This window comes from Phoxinus phoxinus (genome assembly GCF_949152265.1).
Source record: "Phoxinus phoxinus genome assembly, chromosome: 18".
NCBI classification, from domain to species: Eukaryota; Metazoa; Chordata; class Actinopteri; order Cypriniformes; family Leuciscidae; genus Phoxinus; species Phoxinus phoxinus.
This window is the reverse complement of record NC_136893.1, coordinates 24,621,670-24,647,545: the sequence shown is the minus strand read 5'-3', so window position 1 is coordinate 24,647,545 and position 25,876 is coordinate 24,621,670. Positions and strand designations below refer to the sequence as shown.

Sequence of the window (25,876 nt, the reverse complement as noted above, 5' to 3'; positions counted from 1 at the left end):
TTCTTAGTGTATATATGTATGTCGGTGCATATTAAATGCTGGGTTGTTTCAACCCAATTTTGGGTAAAATATGGACAAACCCAGCCGTTGGGTTAAATTTTTACATTACATTTTTAACCCAATGTTTGGGTTTGTCCATATTTTACCCAAAATTGGGTTGAAACAACCCAGCATTTTTTAGAGTGTAAGTGAAAATTTGTAAAGTATCCCTTCCACTTAATTTACTTCAAATTCTTCCATTAGACTTTTTAAAAAATTCTTTCAACAATAATTATTTGTTCAAATTACATGCTGGGTTGTTTCAACCCAATTTTGGGTCAAATATGGACAAACCCCAAACGTTGGGTTAAAAATGTAATTTAAAAATGTAACCCAACGGCTGGGTTTGTCCATATTTGATCCAAAATTGGGTTGAAACAACCCAGCATTTTTTAGAGTGTATGTTTCTTACTCTTTTAAGCCATTTCTGAGGAAACACACAAGTATATGCAGTAAAGCATATGCTAACATTAGTCTGAACATAAGCCAAAAGAGCCCGGAGCGAGAGAGAGAGTGTGTGTGAATGTGCAGAAGTTGTCCCCCCCCTCCCCCCGCACCTGTAATGACCTGCGCCGCTTAGGGAAGGTGACCGTGAAGGTGACCGAGAAAGCGCCCTCTAGTGCGCAGGGCAGTGTGTGTTCAGAAAGCAAACCTCAGAGATATGACAAAACTGCTTTGTCAGGTCAGGTGTGTAATACACCCCGGATCTGAGATATTGTTTTGTTATCCTTTTGATGATGATATGTTATTAGTCATTATAATGATTTTAACATATTATATGTCCATATTTTACTCTAAACCAAAAATAAATATATATTTAAAAAATAGTTTTTTTTACTAAGTTGTATATTAAAACAAAGATTTTCAAAGCATATTTGACAATAACATGCTATTTTAGTCTTTCTACATAACATTTTTCAAAATTAAATGTATTACTTGCCATTTCTTTGTAATTAATTGTGAAATTGACTAGCAATTTCTTGGGCCACCTTTAGTAAAATTTTTAATTTTGTATTGGGACACTTTATGACATTTTATGACATTTCAGTATTTTAAATATATATTTTCTATTATTTTCAAAGGTGATTCTCCTGGTATTATGCAACACATGCCAAATCAAATTATTATATACATTCATGTAATACAGTAAAACATTTACAATAAAAAAAAATAATGGCTTGAAATATTAATAAATATAAAAATTTATTACAGTAGAAAATATCTATTCTAATACAATTTTATATCATATAAATGATCAATTAAATGAAAAATTACAAAAATAAATTAAAATAAAACAAAAACTACTATGATTTGTTACCATTCATATTTTATCATTTAAATTATGGTGTTATATAGTAATGTATGAAAGTAGAAATTACTATAATGGAATCACGATTAAAATTATAATAAACTTTACTAAAATGCTAGCATGATATACATATTGTATCATTTTAATAATATTGATTTAATTAAATCTAAAATATATTTTTGCATTAATGCAACGACAAAGATATTTTTGCATTATGTTAATGATCATTTGGAGGGAATATTTAAAAATAAAAATGCAATCGTAATGGTCTGGACTTTGACATAGTCTTGATGAGGTTCACCCTCACACTCCCTGTGCCGTCATGTGCAGCAGTGTGGTGTGTGTAGCGCTGTGGGCTGGTGTGTGTGTCTCTCCCCGTGTGTGTGCTGTGTTCTGCTGGTGCCTCCCCTTCTGACACGCTCCCAGCGCAGCCGGCCCAGCGTGACTCTCAGCACCGTCCAAGGGCGCGCAGTGCACCTTCAGCTCAGGGGATAAAGATGGAGGCGCTGGGTGTCCAAGTGCAAAGTCCCTGCGTTTCCAACTGCAGCCACTTGTGAGTACCTGTGGAGGAGTGTGTGTGTGTGTGTGTGTGTTTTGGTGTAGTATAAATAAATCTGTGACTATAAATATCCCTGTGCTGTGTGTCCTATAACTATAAGCATGCGGTGAGCATCAGAGCACACTTGATGGGGTTTTAATATATTTTGTCGTTTGAGTATTCGCCAGCTGAGAGTATAATTACTTGACTTTCCCAGAAAGCAGTGCTGTTGCTGCATTTTTGACATGTATTGTTTTTATATAGTATCATTGGACGTGACTGGCCTCAAATGAGCAGTATGTACTACTTCAACAGCACATGGCAGCGCTCTGAGGTGAGTGGAGGAGGTCAGCCTCCTCCTGACGCACATCTCTGATTGGCTAGGGCACAATCTGGGGGCGTGGCCACTAAAGACTGTGAACTCATTGTTTTTCCTGACACACATACACACATCGGAGCAGAGATGGTCCACTCATGCCGCACACACCAAAATGGAAAATTACCCCGAGCATTGCACACACACACACACACACATTCTTTTTATAATGACAACAGAAAATGTGCTTGGAGTGGCCAGTTCAGCGGCAGAGATTTCGTCAGGACTGATAAGGACGGTTGTGTGTGTGGAAGCGGCTTTTGGTCTATAAGCCCTTAAAGTGTAAGTGTGTATTCACACCAGGAAAGTCGGCTTGTTCACTTGCTTTGGTCCGGGCCAAATAGCCTACAATAGTGATTTTCTTTTTAGTTTGAAGTGGTTTGCTTTCACACTGCCCTTTTTTGCAAGTGAACCAAAATTTTGTGAACAAAACCACATGTGTGCTAAGGTCATCCATTCATTGGACAGACAATCTCAAGCAGGGAAAAGCAGGAAGTGCAGGCGAGTCATGGAGATCTTACGTAGTGCAATTTTTTTTATGGTGTTATCAGCTACTCATTTAATATGAAGAAACTTATGAGCATCATATGATCATATGGGGGAAATGTAACTTTGCTTGTTCATTACTTAAAGCTCACTTTAGGTTCTTCCACATAAAAAAAAAAAAACTACTAGACTAACTGATAAAGTTCAAACATTATTGAAAACGGTCAGTAATAAAATAAATTGCAAGCAGAGATACTAAACAAAGTAAAAAAAAAAAGAAGAAAAAAAGAAAATTCCTCTGTTCCCGGGTACAAAAGTTTTAGGGTATGAAGATCACATAACTTTAGTTATAATAAAGCGTTAACTTTTGCAAGCAAATGCTGTTATTGAATGATAATACAGTGCATTTAAATTCTTTGCAATGAAAGGCACTTAAAGGGCACCTATTATGACATTTAAAATGTTCCTAATGTTATTTAGGGAGTCCCCAACATACGTGCATGCAATGACAAAAAACACTTTTGTTGTCGTATAATATGCATTTATTTTTACCTGATTTGCTCACCGACTCCCACATGAATCGCTCAACGACTCGTTTTTCAAACCCCTCCTCTGCGCAACGCTAATCTGCGTTGATTGGTCAGATGACCCAGCAGTGTTTACAGAGATAATACTTATTGTTTAACACGGAGTACAATGATGCTTTTATCAATTAAATCGTGTTATAATAATGATTATTGTCCACTGCTTTGTAGTTTGTAGTAAAAAACTAAAAATAAGATAAAGAATTTAATGTTATGTTAGCGAGCGTCGCCCAGAGTTCATATTGTAAAAGCACAATCAGTCTTTGTTTGCGTTAGCCCGATGCATAAACATAACGTTTAAAAAAAAAAAAAATGCAGTTACGTTACTACGAGGTATTATTCTATTCTTTAAAACAACGACAAACACTTCACAAATCTCAATTCAATTGCCATTGAAGAAGCTAAACGGTGCTTACACAACAAACAAAATAATAATTAAGCATGCTACATAAAACATAAAAGCAACAATTATTAATAACACTTACAGGTTGTGATACGGAGGAGGAAGCTGATGCAAATACACCTGGAACTGAACCTTCCTTCAATATCAGCCGGCTCGCGAATCCAAGTTTGATTGCATTTAAAAAGCAATCGTCTTCAAAATGGCGCGAACAAAGCACAAGGCTCGGACTACACTTCTGTGGTATAGTTGTATATATGAATTGTAGCCACTTAGTCTTCAAATGCTCCTCCTTGGGCAGGTGAAAAAAGTTGTCTTTTGAGTTGCACTTCAGAACACGACAGCGTCTCGTCGCCATGATATTTTCCCTGCTGGCCTTGGAGCGCAATAAGTGGGCGTATCGTATTCAAATAACTTGACAAGTTGACGTCATCTAGTCAGAGAAAAAGCTTCGGTCTTCTAACGATTCATAAAAATGACTCAGAGTCGACTCTTACTTTTGAAAGACAATAACTTTATATCCGGTGCACTTTCATATTTCAAACTTTGCAGGATGTTTTTGTTCACTTAGATCTATGTTACACACTACATGAAAGGTACATTTCTAAATTCCATAATAGGTGCCCTTTAATATCATTTTATCATTTAATATTAATTTTTTTCTTGATAGATAAGTTGGTGGATCTAAATCCAAAAACAATGAAATCATTCAATAAAATTTATTATTTATATACTTTTAAAATTGTTTATGTATTTTTTTGTTAATATTTAAATATTTTTCAATGCACCTACACTGACTATTTATGTATTAAAAACTAAATAGGGGAATCGTGTCCATGTTATTGTTCTCAATTACTACAAGAGGAAGACCATCATGTCAAGGATTTGTTAAAGAGATTGCATAATTTTGAACTTTAGGAACATGATCATTGATTGGTTGATGTGTTTTATGAAGTTGGCTTTAGCAAAGCAAATTAGCACTTGCATGACCATCAGAGAAACAGACACAGAATAGAGAATTGTAAAGTGTGTTTAGTTGTGCGTGAGTCAGTCCATTGCCTTTGGTTCAGTCGTCATGATTCAGTCGTGCCAGACAAACCATGATCAGTTTTTAAACTGAGGAACTATGATGCATCAAAAACACGCGTTAGCCACTCCTGACCCAGAATCAGTCCCTGCGTTTCTTCTTTCTCTCCTTTCTTCTTATTTGTCTTCCCTTATTTGTGTAACTGTTTCATAAGTTTGATTGTATAAAGATGTTTTGGAGTTGAGTCAGGGTGTCTGATTATTCAATCGAAGCTCTGAGGGACTAAAGTGAATGGGTTGAGCTTTTGTGTAATGAGGTGTTGATCGTTCAGTCAACAAAACATCGCAAATATGACTTTTTCCAGACCAAAAGCACTGGAAAAAGTTAACTTGGATGTGACCTAAGACGTCTTTTCTGACACAAAAACATTAGTTTTCCGTCCAAATAAAAGTTTGGTAGTTTAACGTTTGACAGAACAAATGAAGACTATTTAAAAGTAATATAATAATATTAGTATTGTATTGTATTGTATAGTATTGTAATTTTACAGTTGATTCAAAATGAATCGTATTATTATATTTTTCTTAAACATTTTGTGTATTTTACAGTGAAATATTGCAATAGTACGGAGCCTCTAACTTGTGCGAATAGCGCGTCAAATTCGCGCCTGCCGCGTCTAGTTATACGCTTGATCACTTTGTGTCCATTCGCGCGTCGAGCGAAATTGACACGCGTAAAAACATACATTTGAAGCGGAATTTACGCGCGTCAGAGGCGAAAGTTTCGAAACCCATTGGCGGCCATCTTTTTACAAGATGTCTGATGTTGATAGATCATTTAAATGGTTGTAAGCGAGTTAGTAGGTCAATAACGTGACACAAAAGTGAAATTTGCATTGCTTTGCATTGACTTAACATTGTAATCACTTGCGTGTGAACGCACCATTAGGGGACATGGTGGTGGAAAAAATATGAGATGGTTGGGAAAATAAAAAGCCAATGCTTTTGCGTTCTCTCACAAATGTGTTGCGTTCCCCTGAGAAACTTTGCGTTCGCTCAAAGTTTCTTCTTAAAAAAAGAAATAACAAAACAAATGCTTTTAGTTTGATTCAAATAAAGTTGTTTATCCCCTTAAGCGGCACCTCCTTTTTTTTTAATAGACATGAAAATGCACATTACGAACTTAAATGGTTATAATTCAAGAATGCTTTGGAATATAGATGTAAGATTGGTTTTGTTGTAAAGAAGACATTTGGCAGATTTTTGTAGAAGCGAAATAAATTAAGAAAGTTAAACAGAAAAAAAGTTGTAGAAGTTTGAGTTTATGAAAATGTACAATGTTAAAAATTTAATTGTTCATATTTTATATAAAATATATATTTTCAAAACCTGGTGGACTCTAAAAATGCAAAAAATCAAAGCCAAAAATCAGAACAAGTTGTGTTTAAAATGTTAGGTTGATATCTCAAAAAAAATCTTTCAGTGAGATTTAGTTTGGGCGCAGTACCACACTTCTCCACTAGTTGACATTACTGCCCATATAAGGGCGCCTCCATTTCCATATCTGGTTTGAGTGATCTGAACCATTATTTTTTTTTTAAATTTTCATACATTTTATGAAGTAGACATCCTATTCAGAAGTAGTGTTGGAAGTCTGACAGATTTTGAAATGAATTCAACCTCTAAGAAACAAAAAAAGTTTTTTCTTTAAATTTAAAACATTTTTAGACCTTTTTTTCTAAAAAAAAAATGAATGTATGCTATCTTTTGTACTCTTGGCATGAAAACAAACGGAGGTTTCTACCATTCTTTCATGATTTTTCATGTTCATCACTATTTCAAAATAAAGGTCTGAACACGCCTCAGGAGTGACCAAATATGGTCACCAAATATGCAAACTAGAGATTGTAAGCTTTCAAATGATATATAGTTTGTCAAGATTAGTTTAGTATATGGATATTACTGTTTTAAATATGGCAATATAAGGGGTTAAGCTACTTGCAGTGCAGCATTCATGAACAACGGCCCTTAATATGTCTTGTCAGAAACAGAAATGTAAAGTTGTAGACAATGAGATTACACATGTTTAAACCACACCGCTCGGCCAGTGCTGCAGACTGGCGTTTGACAGGGCCAGACGGGCTAATTAGAGCGATTACGGCACAGCTGGATTGGCTGGCCGCTTGGCAGAGGCGCATCAAAAGGATCAGCGGCGAGGAGAAGGCCTCATCTCGACAGCGCGTCGTCTGGGCGGAAAAACGTGCGGCGCTCGGAGCCAGCAGTTCCTCTACTGAATCATGAGGAGAACTGAAAGTGCGTGAGGGAACGTTGTGCAAGTTCCTCACGCTGGACTGGGATCTATGGGGCACTGTAGAAGAAACTGATGGCGAAATAGTGGGAGGAAAGCTGTGGGAGAAAGAAAACCTAAACATCAGCTGATGTAGAGGAAGTAGAGCCTGGTTTTGTTGCATTATACATGGGTTTCACCTTCAGATCTAGTTTTTCCTCAGAGAGAGAGAGAGAGAGAGAGAGAGAGAGAGAGTGAGAGAGAGAAGAGTGAGAGAGGGAGAGAGAGAGAGAGAGTGAGAGAGAGAGAGAGAGAGAGAGAGAGAGAGAGAGAGTCAACCGTGTATTAACAAAGACACTGTTAGACTTTAGTGTTAGAGGTTAAGCTTAAAGTTTATAACTACTTATATTTGATGCTGATTGGTCACTTTCGTTATTGAGCAGTCAACTATGTTTGTCTGGTGATGCTAAACTAGTTATATTGACTGTCCGATATCCTTTGCTAGCTTCATGTTGCTCTTTCTTCTGCCATAATAAAAACATATAAAAAAATCCATTGCTATGTAGTTTGATATAGCAAGTTAAAAAATCTCCTTAGTCATGTCCAATTAAAAGCCTGTAAAATTTAAACCTTATTGGAGACTTAGCCTAGAGGTTAGCATGCTTGGTCCAACATATTGAGTGTCTCATGTGCAAATTTGAAGCCATCTTGCATAATTTCCTAATTGCATTTCCTCCTCTTTTCTCTGTCATTTCTACTATGAATAAAAGGAGCAAATGTGTATTAATTTTGTGGAGAAAATGTCGGATGTTCGCATGATGCTAGGGAGATTGTTACCCTTGATAAAAAGAAGTGAACTTAATTGTATTGAATGTGCACTTGTAGTGCACTTCCACTCTTAATCATATTTTCATATTTTCAAAAGCATTTTACTTGCAGATAATAGTCCACTTTCATGGTGTTCCTTAACACTCACGTACACTTTTTAACGTGAACTTAGTTTGTAATAATGTCAAATTAAAAGTACATTTTAAATCATATTTTATTCATATTTTGTCACGTTTTAAAGTGCACTTATTTTAATGTGTTGACTAACTTACTAAATCAAATGTAAAGTACTTGATTATAGTTTTAACTGTAGTGTGTAGATTTAAAGTTGATATATTTTAAATGTACTAAATTGCAACTTCATCATTACAAATGTGTAATATACAGTATTTTGAAATGCATGACAACGGAAATTACATTAAAAATATATTTTAGTTTATCATACATTCTTGTCAGTGCATTCGTCAGTACATTTTTCAAAGACAATAAATAGGAAATTGCATATATAAAGATACATAAGTTGTATTGAAGCTTGTTTCCGGGAATAATTGTGACTTTATCTTAAAATGTAAAATTTTATCTTAAAATTTATCTGAATTGTGTGAAAATTTTTCACAATTACCACGTTAAATTTTTTTTTATTCAGTGGCGGAAACAAGCTTTCATAAAGTCGTACTTAAGTGGTTCAAAAAAAGCACTCAAATGATTAGCCAAGTGTGTTTATTATAAGTTAAACTAATACATTTTCATTTAATTTAAATAAATATTGAATTAAGTGGCTGAAAACATCACTCGGTTCACACTTAAGTACACAGTATTCTTTTAAAGTATAATATTTTCAGTGTGTGTCGTATCGAGTGTTTGCTGGGTGGTTTCTTACTGGCCTTTTTTGTGTAAGTGTAATGAATTTTTTCAACCGATTTTATAAAAAATGTTACTCCTCCTCAACAAACCGCATGATTTTGCATATCATGTCAGCAGAACATTTGAGGGCTAAGTTTAATACTTAGGGGTTTGTTCAAATTCACAACCGTACAGTAGTGATGCTTCGCTTTCCAGTCAGTTTCCATATTTCCAATCCAACTCGATCCCTGTGGTTCAAATAATTATGCTTCCTAATTAACTACCAATCTCAAAATAATTGAATTATCCAGCACCTAGTGTACCAAACACGGTCCCTCTACAGAGCCCCTCTCGAGTCAACTCTCTCTCAGTCCGTGTGTGTGTGTGTGTGTGTCTGCAGTAATCCCTCTGAGCATCAGCATGGCTCCTGCAAGCCCCCGCTGGGCTCGTCGGCCGTGACCTCTCGGATCCTGCTCCGCCAGCAGCTGATGCGCGAGCAGCTCCAAGAGCAGGAGCGGCGAGAGCAGCAGAGACGCCAGAGCTCAGCCTACGTCACCCAGAGCCCCGCCATCAACGTCAGCGCGCCCGCCGGCCCGCCCAGCGCCACACAGGTGCCCATGGAAGTGCTGAAGGTACACGCCACAATCACACTCATTCACACTCATTCATCAATAGTCTGAGAAATCTCAGTTTTTGGAACACAGCAGTTTTCTGAAACTTTAGACAAAGTATTTAGTGCTGGGCAACTGTTAATCATAATATATGTAATCAAATATGTAGTATAAAATAACATTTACATAATATGTGTAGTTATTTTGTATATTAAAATAGACATATGCATGTATGTATTTAAAGGATAATTCCGGTATTTAACACCTTGAGTCTATATTGTAGTTTGTTTTGGATGAACAAGAGTGGTGGACAACATTTTTTTGACAATGGTTCCTCTCTCGAGTTTTTGACTATATAAGAATTGGCCATGGACCCATTTAACATTGGAGTCAATGGGCATGTCCGAAAATGTCATTAAAACAACCTTTAACATTAGTTTTCAAAACTGTGCAAATCACCTAGTGATTAGTGATGTTAGTTGATGTTCCAGAAACAAAAAGTGTTGCGAAATACAGTTTCTGTCGTGTTTTATTCGTCATTGAGCGTAAGTTACACGGTTGTGAAGTGTCTGAAAAAATAGTTCCACTATAGCAAAATAAACGGATTGGAATCATATATTGCGACGATATATTGTTTATAATCATCAACGAACACCACTAACCACTCGGCGAGTTTAACAGTTTTGTAAACGAACATTATTGGCTGTTTTAATGACATTTTTGGACATGCCCATTGACTCCAATGTTAAATGGGTCCATGGCCAATTCTTTTATAGTCAAAAACTCGAGAGAGGAACCATTGTCAAAAAAATGTTGTCCACCACTCTTGTTCATCCAAAACAAACTACAATATAGACTCAAGGTGTTAAATACCGGAATTATCCTTTAAGAAATATTTTCATTTATATACTGTATATATATTTATACATCATTTATATTATATATATATGTTTTATATATAATTATTACATGGCTTGGTTGAATTCTAATGCTGCGTTCACACCAAACGCGAATAGAGCGTCAAATTCGCGTATATCGCGTCTAGTTTGAACATTTTGAATGCATTCGCGCGTCCAAAGCGAAATATACGCTCGTAAAAAGCAAGTGTTTGAAGCGAAATTGACGCGCGTCCGAGGCGAAATCCGCTTCTTGTGGGAAGGGCAAGTGCAAGGTGGTCTGTTTGCAAGAAAGGCCGCGAAATTTAAAAATACTACTGTTATTTTGTCACGAAATGAATTTTTGAGAGTTGTTCAGTCGAGAATGTAGTTGTTTAAAGCTCAAATCTGTGGTTTATTTATAAAGAAAGCGCCTATTTAAAAATTTGATCTGACGTTTTCGGTTTGTGAGATCCAGGCGATCACCGGGCGCTCAACGCTCATGTAACCCGCCTGGAGCAGCCTCACCTCGGCTAGTCCTCCTGACGTTTGCCGCTGGTAAACGAGACATGTTTAAATTCACAATCTATAGCTTCGGTTCTATTATATGAAACATATAAGTTAAAAGACATTAATGACTCGTTATAACGTAGGTCAAACGACTTCTTTATTATGTGAGTTTTTCTTCATCTCGTTCAGAAATGTACGACTGCAAGTGTTCAGTGTCACATTCATAGTTTACATATAGCTGAACAATTCCTTCTTTCACGCTGGCATTTAGTCATATTACAAAATCATTTATTGAGGCCAATCAAATAAAATAAGTTATTGAGGCCAAACATTTAAAATTACATTACAAACTAAAAAGCGGGCCTGCCCCCGTTTATCACGTCACTTCACCACGTGACAGCAGCAAGCAGGCTCCTGATTGGTTAACGCCGCGCGAATTCGCCTTTGGCTAAGCCACGCCCTAGAATGTAGATTGACCAATCACAGCGCAGCCAAGAACGAGCTCCCACAGAGGCTCCGACACTTTTTCACGGCGCTCCATTGACTTCAACGCAGGAGGCTCATATTTTTGGTCTCGGCAAGCTATTACGTCGTCGTTTTATTAAAAATATGGTTAACCGTTGTGCCTGGGGCATTTGTAACACAGATACGCGTTTCCCAGAGAGGTTGGAGGGGGTGTCCGTTTTTTCCCCTTCCCAAAACCGAAGATAAATACTGACAAGTGTCGTCTTCGGATTAAACTGTGTGGACGTCCTCACAGTCAGCGAAACCCCTCAAGATCAACAACACACTTTTGCTCTAAGATACATTTAGCTTTTAACCTTACTGTGAAGTTATACTAGTTAGACAGTTTTATGTTGGTTTAGGTTATGATTTTGGTTCTCTGCCCTAATTGTTGATACGCTAGCACACGCTGCTAATAAACACAACTTTATACTCGCGTAGTCCGTTTGCTTTGTAAATAATTACGATTATAGAAGTGAATAGAGACCTAACGTTACCCAGCTTTGCATGACAGTGTTGCTCCTGATATTGTTAGTCACAGCCTCCGTCTCGATTAGGATATGCTGTGGTTCATTGTTTAACTGTGACCGTTATGCTTTTGCCTCTATTTGGATGCCTTGTTGTTGCTTGCGTTTCACCGTTTGTCTTGAATATAGCCTTCAAACGCACACTGCAGACACTTTTGCCTACTTCTATCGGACAGTTTATTTGCTCCTTTATAAAAGTTTGATAAAATTCCAGCAGGAAGAGCGTCACAGCATAAGCCATGTTGATACCAAACCAGAGCCCAGATAAAGTTGTCGGAGGTAGCAACAGTAACTAAGGGGGGCGGGGCTTAGCCAAAGGTGAATTGATGCCAAAGTTCAAATTTTTCAACTCGGGCTTCAGACGCAAATTTGCGTCAATTCGCGTCATTCGTGCGAACTGGACGCATGAATGAGGCGAATTCGCGTCTACCGCGAATGACGCGAATTGACGCGCGTTTGACGCGAATTTGCGTCTGAAGCCCGAGTTGAAAAATTTGAACTTTGGCGTCAATTCGCGTCGCGTTAACCAATCGCAGGACCTCCAGACGCGCGTAAACGCGTCTTTACATTGACTTAACATTGAAATCACTCGCGCCAGACGCTCTATTCGCGGTTTGGTGTGAACGCAGCATAATGTAGAATGCGATCTGTTATTTCTTGATAACAACCGCTGCTAAGGATAACACACCGTTGCCATGAAAACAGAGCGTTGCCATGGACACGGTGTTCTTTAGCGAAAGCAATACAATCGTTTTTAAATCAATAAACTCCTTTTTAAATCAATATTTTGTGTCAAATTATTTATTTATTTGGTAGGTAGTCATGTAACAAGCGGGATAATGTAGAGCGAGGCGGTTGTTATAGCGAATAGCTTCGCGTCGGGGTCCTGATCAGCCTGTCGGGGTTGTATTCGCTATAACAACTGCCTCGCTATACGTTATCCCTTACATAACACATTTTTCTTAAATGTATACATGCATATGTGTGTATTTATACATACAAAATAATTATACACAGTACAAACATATATTATGTAAACACAAACTTTTATTTTGGACGCGATTAATCGCGATTAATCGTTGCCCAGCACTATATATATAAATAAATAAATAAATTGTTTTGTGTCATATTCGATACATCAGGCTGAGAATATGGAGCTCAAACTCGAGGAGGGAAAAACTATTTACTTCAGAGGCCCAAACTGAGCAACATCTTGTTGCTGATATTTATATGGCCAGTAAGAAAGAGGAAATTCTGATAGCTAGTAATGTAAAACAATAAAATCTTTATAACAGTATAGCAGATTACTCGTATAACATGCTTATAAATATCAGTTGTCACTCTACATCTCCTCAATATTATGTCATTAATTTAGATATGATATTTAAATGCTTAGATTTATGATCAAAGCTGAATAGTTTTAAAACATAATGCACTGCAATACAACAGTGATTGAGAGATGAACAAATAAACATTTGAAAAAAGTTTAATCTTGAAATATTACTAACAATATAAAAGTTACATTTGCTTTAAAATAATAATTTAAGATTTCACAGCAAAAAGATGCATGACCTACGACCTGAAGAGAGTCGTTTTACTGTCAATCAGAGGATGTAGTAGTCAATCATGACAGGTTTTTCAGCAAAGTTTTGAGCATGTTGATGACTTAGAGGCCTTAGAAATGTGTGTATGAAGTATGATAGTGTAGGCTTTATAGAGATAAGATTTAATGGCAGTGTTTTTATGATTTAGTGCATGTTGTGTTCATATTATCGGTGTTTCACTTTCTTGAGGCTAAGAATGTCTCAAAATGCAACTGAGATTATGAAGTAAATTCAAACTCTGTATTTAATGCAACACAATAAGGCTGCAGCACACAAAAACACACACAACGTGAACAGTATAGTCCGGTTCATGAAACAAATGACTCATTTGTGCCCGTTAAAATGTACAGCATGACCAGCGTAGCACAATTTCCAAATTCTCGTAGGCACTTTTTTATATTTTATATTATATTATTTTATCTGATACACCGACTGTCGGCACTTTACATTTGTTTTCTCTCCTAATCCATTCTCAAATACTGTATTTTAATATAATTTATAAAACGGTTAGTTCCAGTCCTTGATTCTGATTGGTCAATAGCTGTGTTTTAATCACGATAAAACACGGCTATGACCGCTTCACCCAACACTTCTATGTATCACTACACAACACCCCTAGCAACCGCTCTTAGCAACGCAAACACATGTTTGATCTCATCGATATTGTTCATTGAAGCTGCTATAGTCGAGTATTGTGAGACATCGAGTAAGCGAGTGTATCTGCATCTACAGTAGACATAGCATTTTCCTTCAGGTCATTCCTATATTCATAATTTAAAAAATCAGTTTGATTTTGATTTTCAGTTTGATAGTTATCGGTGCTTCACTTTCTTGGCATGTCGGCTAAGAATGTCTCAAAATGCAACTGAGATTATGAAGTAAATTCAAACTCTGTATTTAATGCAACGCAATAAAAAAATCCTTACAAAAACACACACACAACATGAACAGTATAGTCCGATTCATGAAACAAAGGTCATTCCTATATTCATAATAAAAAAATCAGTTTGAATGTCCGCTGTGATATCTTGTCCTTTTAACAGTTAAGGGGTTTTCCCCTTCCCATATAGTCATCTGTCAGGTGCGTCTTCCTTCTCCGTGATCACAAGTTTGAGTCCTTTCAATGTAAAAGTCTTCTCTACCGACTGACTCACTCATAAAGACAGTCTTTGCCACCATCTATTGGCGAAATAATGTATGTAACTTCTGTTGCTGTTTACGGTCAGGGACTATTTTTTCCAGCGGAAGGAAGGCTTTTAGTGATTTTACTTCACGAACGTTGCATAGATACATATTTTTCGGCTTTAATATTTGTATTGTGTGGTAACCGTTTTATAAATGCAATAAGGCGCTCGAGGCTAGTGGTGTATCGTGAATAAGTCACGGCTGACTCGTGCTAACAACGCCCTTCAGCCGTGACTTATTCACGATACAGCACTAGCCTCTCGTACCTTACTGCTTACATACAGCCGAATGTCCATTAAAGCTGTTTTAATTTACATATTTTCGGTCAGACAGCGAGAAGAGTATGATATAGTGACTGACTACATTTTAAACTAGCCTGGCTCCGCCCTCCTACGTACTTGCGCTCAATTTTCATTTTCCTTCAGTACTACGTCTGGGTGTGTGGAGTATTCTTGGGTTTTCTCCTGTCAATTTTTTACCGGTCCAATCAGCGAACAGAGGGAGTGGCGGAGAACGATGACGTTAGGTCGTGCGCTAGTTTGAGTCGTCATACGTCACGACCAAACGTTAGCGATTGGTAATGGCAATCTTCCCGACAAGGAAGTTAACGCTTGTCAATGGAGAGAGGCCAGACTCTCTGTACACATGAAATGTACGTGAGTCTGGTAGAACTAGGCTAAGTTAAACCGCAGTAGCTTTAAATGTGTCGCTAGTCGCTTTTTTGAAAGAATAAAAACGTCACTAATCTAGCAACACTGGCAAGATTGTCTTTAAACCGTTGTTTTGCGATGACACAAGTTGACCTGAAAGAGAAAACTGAGCATAGCAATAGATTGTTTATGGTAATGTTCGTGATAGCGCCCCTTGTGGCGACTCCGAGAATGCAGCGCACACTCTCACTGAATGCTGACACACGCTGGAATGCTACGACATGTGAAATCAAAGCATTGGACATGATTTCACAGTGAAGCCTCAGTTGACCATGTCATAGCTGGCTGTCTATGGCTTCATTCTCCATGACTTTTCATGCTTTGGCTGCGCTGGCATTAGCATATCATGCATTTGTTCTTCTGCTTTGCCCGGCGCTCAGTTCAACTTGAGCTTGAGTCTTTATCAGCCCAAGCGTGTCTGATTCTGATACTGTCCGTAAGGAAGGGGAGGGAGCGGGGTGGGCAGGGGACAGTGAAGTGTGTTAAAACGCATATGGGGATTATCTTTCCCCAGAGAATTCCTCTTTAATGCATGCTGTGCTCCAGCCTCTTGGAATTAGCCATCTTTAATCCTATTTGCTCAGCTACATTCAAAATCTTTTCATAGCTTTGATTCCTAGTTAGTCTGAGGAACTATAGACTGTTACTGATTCCTGTGCTATTGTGCACAGACTGTGATAAATACAACAAAATCTGCTGCATCCCGGAGGACTCCGGCTGCTAATGACACTCGGTAAGAGCCGCTATGTTACATTTGCTCAGTTTTTTCGGGGGGAAATTATTATTAACTGTCTGTGAGTGGGTCACCGGGATGGGAAACGGTCATGTGCGTTGATTATTGTTTTATTCTATAACTAGAATATTCAGTTCTATGTATATGAATGTTCAAATGTGCATCAGCAATAGTGATATTGCATGACTATATTAATATTTTTGTGTATTTTTCTAGTTCAGTTTGTACCCATGTCTCCTCTAGTTAATGTGCTCTGGTTATTTTCAAGTTCGGATATCAAGTTTAAGGACAATATTATTCTTTCTTACTGTTCTATTAAACTCTATGATTTATGTTTTTTTAATATTTTTTTTTAAATTGACTATTTTTAACTGCTTCCTCGCTGGTTTATAAATCAAACCTAATTTTAGATTAACTTCTAATATTCTTGCTAAATTTATTCTTACAGATTTAGGACAGGGTTGTTTTTAAAAAATAAAAAAAATAAATAAAAATTAATTACATATAAACATGAATTGAAATAAATACAATATAAACAAATTATTAAAAAATAAAAATAAATATTTCAGCTAATTGCCAAAAACTTTTCTCATTTTCATTTAGTTTAATTTGTTGTACTAAAACTGAAATAAAAATAAATAAAAACTATATAGAATTATTATTATAATTTTTTTTTCAAAAAATGACAAAAATGCACAACAAAATGACTAATACTTTAACTGAAATTAAAAATATAAATACAAATATGAATAAAAACTACAATAACATCTCAATGATATTTAGGAGTAGGTTCTACTCATGTGTCACTTGTTCTTTGCAACATTTCTATTTAAGTTCTTACTTTGTCGAAACACCTCAGGGGTATTTATGAAGCAATTAATTCTCCCATATTTTGATTCTCACACAACAGTTTTTGTAAGACGTGTGAAATGTACTATATTTGTGCGTGACGCTCCCCTGTCAGCAGAAGCTGAATACACAAATCAAGACCACCCAGCATGCAACGGCCAGCCTGGTCCAAATACTGTATAACCGAGGAAATGTTCTTAAAATGAAGGAAAAGTGTATGATACTTTTGATATTTTATGAATATTTTAGGATAAGGCATAATATTTCTTTGTAAATACTGATTTCTAAATCTTACCGTGCATTAATTGAACGATACGACAGAAAATAAGAAATGTTTTAAATATATGGAGAGTATGCGGCTGAATGTTGACACCTTGAGGAATCACCTTTAGTCGCGTTTGAAACGACTGATGCTTCAGCGTCTGGAGTGGCTCATATCAAAGGATAAAAAGGGCATGGCATGTACTCCTTAACGTAGTATTTATGTTCAGTCAGTCGTTACTTATGCTAAGCTGATGATGTGCTGGTCATTCAATCCATTGAACGGCTGTCAACAATTTAAACACACTGCCTTCGGTGCAAACACATGCGCAGGCTTTATTTGACCACAAACACAGGGTTTCGGTTGTAACATATACAATGCAGACCGCAACATTGAAAGAATCGAGTTTAGGTTTTTCACAGTACCTCTAAAAGAATGTGAATGCGTTAGTACGACTGACTGGCTGCAACATTATAGCCAAAAGCAGAAGTATTTGAAAAAAAATTTAAAAAATTAAAAAAACTATTAATTCATAAATGAGTGGAGTTTTTTTTTTTTTTTTTTTTTTTTGCCAGTTTAGTTTAGATTTATGGACCTAACCTTGAAATCCACTGTTTATATTCGATCCATGATCCCTTTAATTAACATTACAACATGTTATGTATATGTATCAAGGAATTTACTTTGCAGTTGTGGAAACTGAAATCCAATAAGAACTATAAAAGGTAAGGTTACACTTTATTTTAGTTTGTTCTTAAATTATACATTTAAATACTGATTAATATTACACCGTAAAAATAATTTTTCAAAGCAGCAAATACAACAAAGGTTAGTGGAGAACGTTTTACATGAAAATAATATTTCAGTCTTTCTGCTCAAACATGTAATGTTTAATTCAGGGTGTTTTAAAATTAAAAATTTGCTAACAATTTGTAAGTTAAAATTGTTTCTACACCAATTTTCTTTCAGTGTAATTAACAACATGTACTTTCTTAGGGTTAGGGTTTGGTTCACGGTTAGCTAGTTGCTGTTATTACTATAGTAAGTACTTGTAACGTGTAACACAAGTTTTTGTCTGTCACAATATTTTTGTCTATTACGATAGTTACGATCTGTGTCACATCAGCGATTTTTGACTCCTATATTCTTGTCGTGGACAAGAAACGTTAGACTACACGTTGCTTCCCGGCCAATCATCGTTTGCCGACTTTAACGATATGCGTGATGTCATCGAGGAGGCGGAACTAGGACTTACTTCTGGAAACAAGAGCGTAAACAAACAATGGTTGTACTCGCCTAATGCTAATACTGACTATAGTTCTCCATCATTTATCTTTTTCACATAAGTAGAAGTATTGTTGTACTCAACATTCAAACACAGAACACTTAATCATACACAAACATACACGCACGGTCATGTTTATTCCTACGCACTCACTCACACACGCACACACACACACACATATACACACAGGCACTCGCACGCACATACACGCCCTCCTTTTCCACCCTTATGGTAACCAACCCCTTTTTCTTTTTTTTTCCTTTTTTTTTTCTTTTCTTATGTTGAATGTGTGAAACATGCTCTCTCCATATTTTTATAATATCAAACAATCATTGTATGTTTTATGTCTTTTACACTTTGTTTGGGTTTTGTACATGTGAAGTTTTGCAAAAAAAAAAATGTCTGTGATTGGCTAAAAAAGAAAAAGAAAAAAAAAAGAAGTATTGTTGTAGAAATATTGTAGCTCCACAAACCTTTCCTCCATTGCGTAATTCCACCCAGCAGAACCAATATCACCGTTTCGCATGTTTAAAAGCTGTTTACGGAAGAGCTTCTGTGATCTTATTGGTCAATATTGGCTGATACCATGTAGTCTGAAGAACCCGGCATAACAAGGACACTGTCAAATAAAGTGCTACCAATGGTGGACTTTAAACAATTACAAAAAGTTAATGAAAATCAATGTAAATTAATTGATTAAAATTAAAATTACATTAAAATTAATGTAAAGATAATGAAAATCAGTCGAAACTTAGAAATATAATAAAAGTATTTAGAAAAGTATAGTAAAAAAAATCGTAAAAAATTAGAGAACATGCAATTGATTGTGAATAAAATGGTTGAACCCATTTTAAATATAAGCTCTGTGTCTTTGATAGACTTTAACCGTTTAAATCATTTCCCTCTGAAACCCATAAATGACGTTCCTGTAATACAAGAGGGGATGAAAGCTTTTATGGGAATAAAAATGAGCAAACGATCAAAAGAAAGAAGAAAAAAAGCAAGCGCAAAAGCTTTGAGACTGCCCGTCTCTGACTAGCTTAGTCGCCCACTTTCCCAAAGCGACGCAGAGGTGTACCAGGCAGAGCCGCCGGACTTGAAAAGTGAAAACGTTAAGCTCAGATGAGTTTGTCTAAAGACTGATCGGCCCCTAATTAGCCAAGTGACCTTTGATCTTTTCAGAAATAAGTACAGGATCAGGTTTAGCAGGGAGACAAAGGCAAGAACAGTCTTAGCACACACAAACGCTAATTCAGCAAAGAATGCCTGTAATTAGGAGCGACCGTTTCATTCCACGGCATATTTAACATTGGGAAAATAAGCTGAAAAACTGGGATCATAGTCGAGGGATCAATTTCACCATTGGCTATTCACAATAGGGGAGGGGGGGATAACAAAACACAAGAAAAATGTTTAGCGACACAGCTTATGGATTTGACTTTTGGCATCGCCTAACACCGTCTTCTTAAACGTATGCTTTGTGCTAGTTTGTGAAACGGCTTTTCTTTGTTGCAGTTTGTATCGCAATCCAAACCTGCGTAGTCGTCTCACAATATCCTCAACAGTAGTGCTCTGTTGTTGAGAGCTGTGATGGGAAGATTTTCTTTGTTTAATCTGTTCTTCAAATAAAGCTATCGTATGGTTTCATGAGACTAATGGAGCCTTCACGTGCTATGGGCAAGATGATATTTTCCACTTGTGAACTGGTATTTACCAGTGTGTTGTGTTCAAGTGCTTTTGTTGTCGTACTGTAGAGAAAAGATGGACTCACAGATCCAGACCTGTTATTTGGCTAAAATGTTATTTGATGATTCATCAAAACTCAAACCGTAAATAATATGCTGTATATTTTCGGTATATAACGGTATTTTAAAAACGGACACTGAGTGTTAACGCATTACAATTGCTAATATGACACAACATGTGTAGGCTACAAAAATCCGCTAACAGTAGCAAAAAAAAACGTTTAGTTGTGTACAATGCTTATTCACGACTCTTGCGTTGCTCTCCGACATTTTGAACAGGTCAAAGGTTATCTCATCTCGGCAACTCGTGCATCAAAATATTCTACGAGCGGCCCAGTGGAAAATACCACATGAGGGGGTGTTCAAGTGCATTTTCCACGTCGGCTTTTGGTATTTACCATAATTACCATATAGCACGTGAAGGCCCCGTTAATATAGCACTCATGTCAGTATGAATGCTGCTCATTTCTTTTCTTTAAACTTAAAGTGAACCCCGGGTATTAAGACTTGAATGGTCTAAAATAATGTAAATTATGTCTCTTACTGAAATATGTATTCAAAAACCCATGAAAGATTTGCGTTATTTAAAAAACCCAAATCGTTTTATATTATTTTGGACAATGGGGGACGCCATTTTAGGTGCGCAGTGCTTTCTGGTTGCACTCGGTGAGCTACTGACTGTTGCTGTTTTTACCGCAGAAAAATAAATAAATACTGATACGATGCCTCATTGTGCGGCTTTTGGTTGTAATTTTCAGTCGAAGGGCAACAAGAGAAGCGATGTAAGTCTTCACTGCTTTCCTAGCGATAAGAAGAAGAGAAGCGAACGGGACGAATACAACTTCCTAAAGACCCGCGTCTTTGTTCTCTCCACTTTAGCCATGATGCCTTTGAGGCTTTTAGTAGACCACAACTACCGGAAGAGCTTACAGGTGGCGATGGATATAAGCGGATGCTTAAAGATTAGTTCACTTTTAAAAAAACTTTTGCTGATAATTTACTCACCCCGATGTCATCCAAGATGTCCATGTCTTTCTTTCTTCAGTCGAAAAGAAATTAAGGTTTTTGATGAAAACATTTCTCCATATAATGTACTTCACTGGGGACCAAACGGTTCAAGGTCCAGATGACAGTGTCAGCGCCGCTTCAACGGGCTTTAAACGACACCAGACGATGAATAAGGGTCTTATCTAGCGAAACGCTCGGTCACTTCAAAAATAAATATAAAAGTTTAAGTTTTATAAGCACAAATGCTCCACTTGCTCTGTTCTGTGATGCGCGTTCGTGACGTCACGTAATACGCAATTACGTTGGAAAGGTCACGCTTCTATGAAAAGTAAAACATTTCTATCCTGACGAAAATGTTCTTTTAGGCTTTTTAATATTACAACACCCAGGATACGCACACGACATGGGCATTTTAAACGATAAACTGACACAAAGACATTTGAATATGTGTGTATGGTCCTCCTTCCGCACATTTGTAAACACTGACTCGTCAAGCGTGACCTTTTCAATGTAATTGCGTATTACGTGACGTCTCGAACGCGCATCACAGAACAGAGCAAGGCGAGCGTTTGTGCTTATAAAACTTTTTTATTTATTTTTTAAATGACGATCGTTTCGCTAGATAAGACCCTTATTCATCGCCTGGTGTCGTTTAAAGCCCGTTGAAGCGGCGCTGACACTGTCATCTGGACCTTGAACTGTTTGGTCGCCAGTGAAGTACATTATATGGAGAAATGTTTTCATCAAAAACCTTCATTTCTTTTCGACTGAAGAAAGAAAGACATGGACATCTTGGATGACATCGGGGTGAGTAAATTATCAGCAAATGTTTTTTTTAAAGTGAACTAATCCTTTAAACCAAATGCCGTAACATCGATGTTTCCCCACAAGGAGTCTAAACGCACCCGGATATCTTTAAACTTTAAACGTTTTTAAAAATATCTTATTGACCAATCTAAAGGAAACGTGTGTATGTTTTGTTAAGTAGTATTTTTTTAGTTTTTTTTTAATGAGTGCTGGATAAAATTTTATGTAAGATTTTGCGTTTTATGTTTGTATGTTGTTTGTGAAACTTTTTTGTGCTGCCATTTTGGCCAGGACTCCCTGGAAGAAGAGATCTTGTATCTCAATAAGGACTATCCTGGTCAAATAAAGGATACATACAAAAAATAAAAAATATCGAGTGAAATCCGCGCTGAGAAACGGCAGAGATAAGAAACGCTAAATGCCATCCTGGAAACATGTAAAAATGCCGGCGCTTGTCATGACGCCGCAACCACTGAAGGAGAAAGTTCAAAAGCTTATTCACGGACCTGGTGATACCGACCCTACATTTTTTAACTGTAGCGTGTATATATATATATATATATATATATGTTTGTGTGTTTGTGTTTCATCAGCTATCACCCACTGGAAAAAACAAAACCCATACCCGTCGACCAGTAGTAAGAACCCCTAGAGCACCAACCGATCAATGAGAGTCTTGTCCATGTTAAGCAAAAACATTTTTATATGGTTCATCACTGCACTAGTGCAAGAGTTTGGTCATATTGTAAAAGCCCAAACAATGCAACTCATTCTTGGAGTCTCAGCATTGAGAAGGATGTTCTTGTGACAGCATCTGGCCCGAGGCAAAGACCGCCACACAAGTCAAGCAAAGACGAGACGATGAAGACAAATCTTTGTTAGTTGCCTTTTACCCTCTCAATTGCTAAATGTGATTGAGAAACGTTCAGCTGCAGGAACCGGTTTGTTACTGAACTTTAGATCTGCCAGTTTATTGGGCACATAATCCATTGTTTCATTTAATGTAATTGACTTGAATAGTAACATTCGAACAGGAAATGCATCATTTATATGCGATTCGAAACTTGCACAAGTTTAGCAGAGTATCTGAGCTGCTTTTTTTCCATACATTGAAACTGACAATTACCAAAAATAACCAAAAATTGTATTATAATATCTCATATGGCATGTGAAGTAGTGTTGCTCCAGGCTCGATGTCAGTGGCAAGACAACAGTGTGCGAGCTATTGTCACCATACCTGACGAGACACCTCTTAATGTGTATTTGCAAATTTGGATATGTGCAGGCGAGTCATATCGGCAGTCGGCTACATTTATTCGAAGTATATAATAACAGATTTTTCCTTTATTAAAGGATTGATTTTACATTCAAAGTCCAAGTTCTTACAGTAACCTTTAAGTAATCTTAAAAAAAACTCTCAATTTTACTTTGTTATTAAGCTTTATTAGCACTACAGACGTTAAACCACATGGTTAATGGACTCATGTGGTGTCATTCTTAAGGTCTCATGATTGTTTATGGATCCCATTCAAATGTATGCATATGTAGCATAACACAGATTCCCTTTGAATAGATAGATATATAGAGACGTATAGATAGTCCTTTGAATGTGCTCCACTTCGTTCTCGCCTTAGGGTAGTGTTTTTATAGCTTTATGTTTGAAACTTTGACATCCACAACCTCCTTAACTTCCAGTCTATCCCCTCAGGCCATGCTGAGAACAGTTCCCTTTTATTTAAAGGAAAGTCTGCTTCTACCCCAACATATACTTCCATTTAAATGTTTGCGCTCTGTAAGATAAACGGAGGCACTTATACTCGCCGATTGAACTATTCTTTGAAACGACGGGGGCGATTCTGAGTAAATGGTCTTCTAAACCATCGAGCATCGTTGAGAAGAAGTCAGGTACTCAACACTTGTAACTTGGGCTGCATCTGAAGCCTTAGAAAAGCCTTGGGAAAGGGCACGTACAAATCCAAAGTTAGCTTCACTTCCTGTCTCCTGAGATGCCTTCATCTGATACTTTTTTTTTAGGCAGCATAGATGTATCCTTCACTGCCATTAATATCCCACAATCCTCTGCTTTCAATCAGTGACAGTTGAGCTAAAAAAATAAAGATGGCGTTTGTGTGTCAGTTTGTGTGTAAATGTACGTATTTGACCAACGTTTTCCACTTCTGATGTTATATATAGTGAGAAATTAGTATTGTAGTAATTAAATATTTGCTTGATTATCCCCGAAGCTCTCTCTATTTTGCTATAGATCAGTAAAATGCTACGCTTTTTCGTGAGGTACCTTCATGCGCAAACACTGCCCACAAAGTAATTGTATGAAAGGTCAGGGCGGTAACAAGACAATGTGATGACGTAATTTTGACACTATACTCCATCTCGCGCACAAACGTGAATGCGTTAGACGTGCAGTTTTTTTATACCCTACCAGAAACCAGAGGGCAGCACTGAGTCGTGTCATTTACAGGACATTCACTCGGATGTCGGATCTGCCATTGCACGCAAAGTTTAGATTCAAGAACCCAAACAAAACCGATAAAGAAGGATATCACTTTTGCCTTGATAACCAATCACATTACAGTCTTGACGTCATTAGATTTCATTTAGAGTTGGTCGACAGATAGATCAATCCAAAACTAACGTTTAATGGCAAACATGTTTAAGGTTAGCCTATGGGCTTTCGATTCATTAAATGATAAGCTATTTCCTCACAAAAGCGGTTTATTCAGTGTAGTGAAGCCTCTTCTCCATTGACATCCATTAAAAATGGCCTCTTGTCTCCTTCCCTGTGTACCACAGCGTTAACAGGTGTTACGCTTTTTCCGGCTAAGGTTGCATGCTTGCTTTCAAGTGACTTTGTGTGGACAGCCGAAGTACACTTTGGGCTTTAGAATTCATGCATTATGTTACATCCACACAGCAATCCCGGTAAATTACCCTAAAATTACCAGAATGACTTTACCGGTAAATACACTGTTCACACAAGCAATGGCGTTCCGGCTTTTTAACGGTAAGAGACCATTCACACATCAGCACTAAAATACCGGTAATTCTGTGATGTCAGTCATCAGAAATGATCTTTAAACGCTGTGCCGTTGTCTTCATGAGGAGAAGCGCTTTAGTTTCACTATCTGTTCAATTTGGCAAAAAAATGTTGACGTCTGAGTGAAAGGCATATGATCAAACAAACGCGTTTTTGCTCTTGAAAACACGAGACCCGCAAAATAGTATCCAACTGCAGAGGAAAAGAAGGCTGGGTCTCGAGCGCGACACGCTGAATAAGCCGCGAGACGTGGCGCATATATGTGCAAGATTCCTACGCATATTTACATAGAAAAACTATTAAACAGCTTACTATAAACAGCGTGGAGTAATCACGTCTTTTACATCACGCGCGGAGTAATCACATAATAACTTTTGGCCCAAAGCAGACTTCATACGTCAGCGTGTCCTGACCTCGCACACGATCATACATCATGCGTTCACACAGAAGCACATTACCGGTAATATACTGGTAATGTTACAACTTCCCTTACAAAAAAACTTCCCAGTATTTTTGAAAAGTTCCTGTTCACACGTGATCTCGTACCGGTAATTTACCAGTAAAGACTGTATGTGTGAAAGGGACTATTGTTAAACAAATAGTTAAGCATCTAGATTTTGCCAGTTCCAAACTCACCACCACAATGCTACGTTGTTCTGAAGGATTCTCATTATAAGGTCTTCTGGGCAGTTTTGCTATGTGTTTGCTAGATTTTAGCACATTGCTGTGTGGTCACTAGAGATGTGAGTGGTTGCTTGGTGGTTGCTGACGGCCCCAATCGAAAGAGTCTCTAAAGCCGGGGACACACTTAACGACTAGATGAAACATTATAAGACTGAACTGAACACACTTACAGACTGTTTACAATGACCAGAGCAGATTTTAAAAAC

The 25,876-nt window shown here is 37.2% G+C and overlaps 1 protein-coding gene across 4 annotated transcripts in view; it reads left to right on the top strand.

Moving 5' to 3' along the window:
• Window positions 1-25,876, top strand: part of mitfb (melanocyte inducing transcription factor b) — an 81,432-nt gene that overhangs the window by 15,889 nt on the left and 39,667 nt on the right. For 2 of the 4 annotated variants that reach the window (XM_079587520.1, XM_079587522.1), the window contains exon 2: window positions 9,117-9,348. In XM_079587520.1, the coding sequence (XP_079443646.1) occupies window positions 9,117-9,348 (232 nt within the window). Of the gene's footprint in view, window positions 1-1,810; window positions 1,902-9,116; window positions 9,349-15,843; window positions 15,976-25,876 lie in introns of those variants that run through there. The other 2 variants (XM_079587521.1, XM_079587523.1) reach the window with 2 other exon arrangements.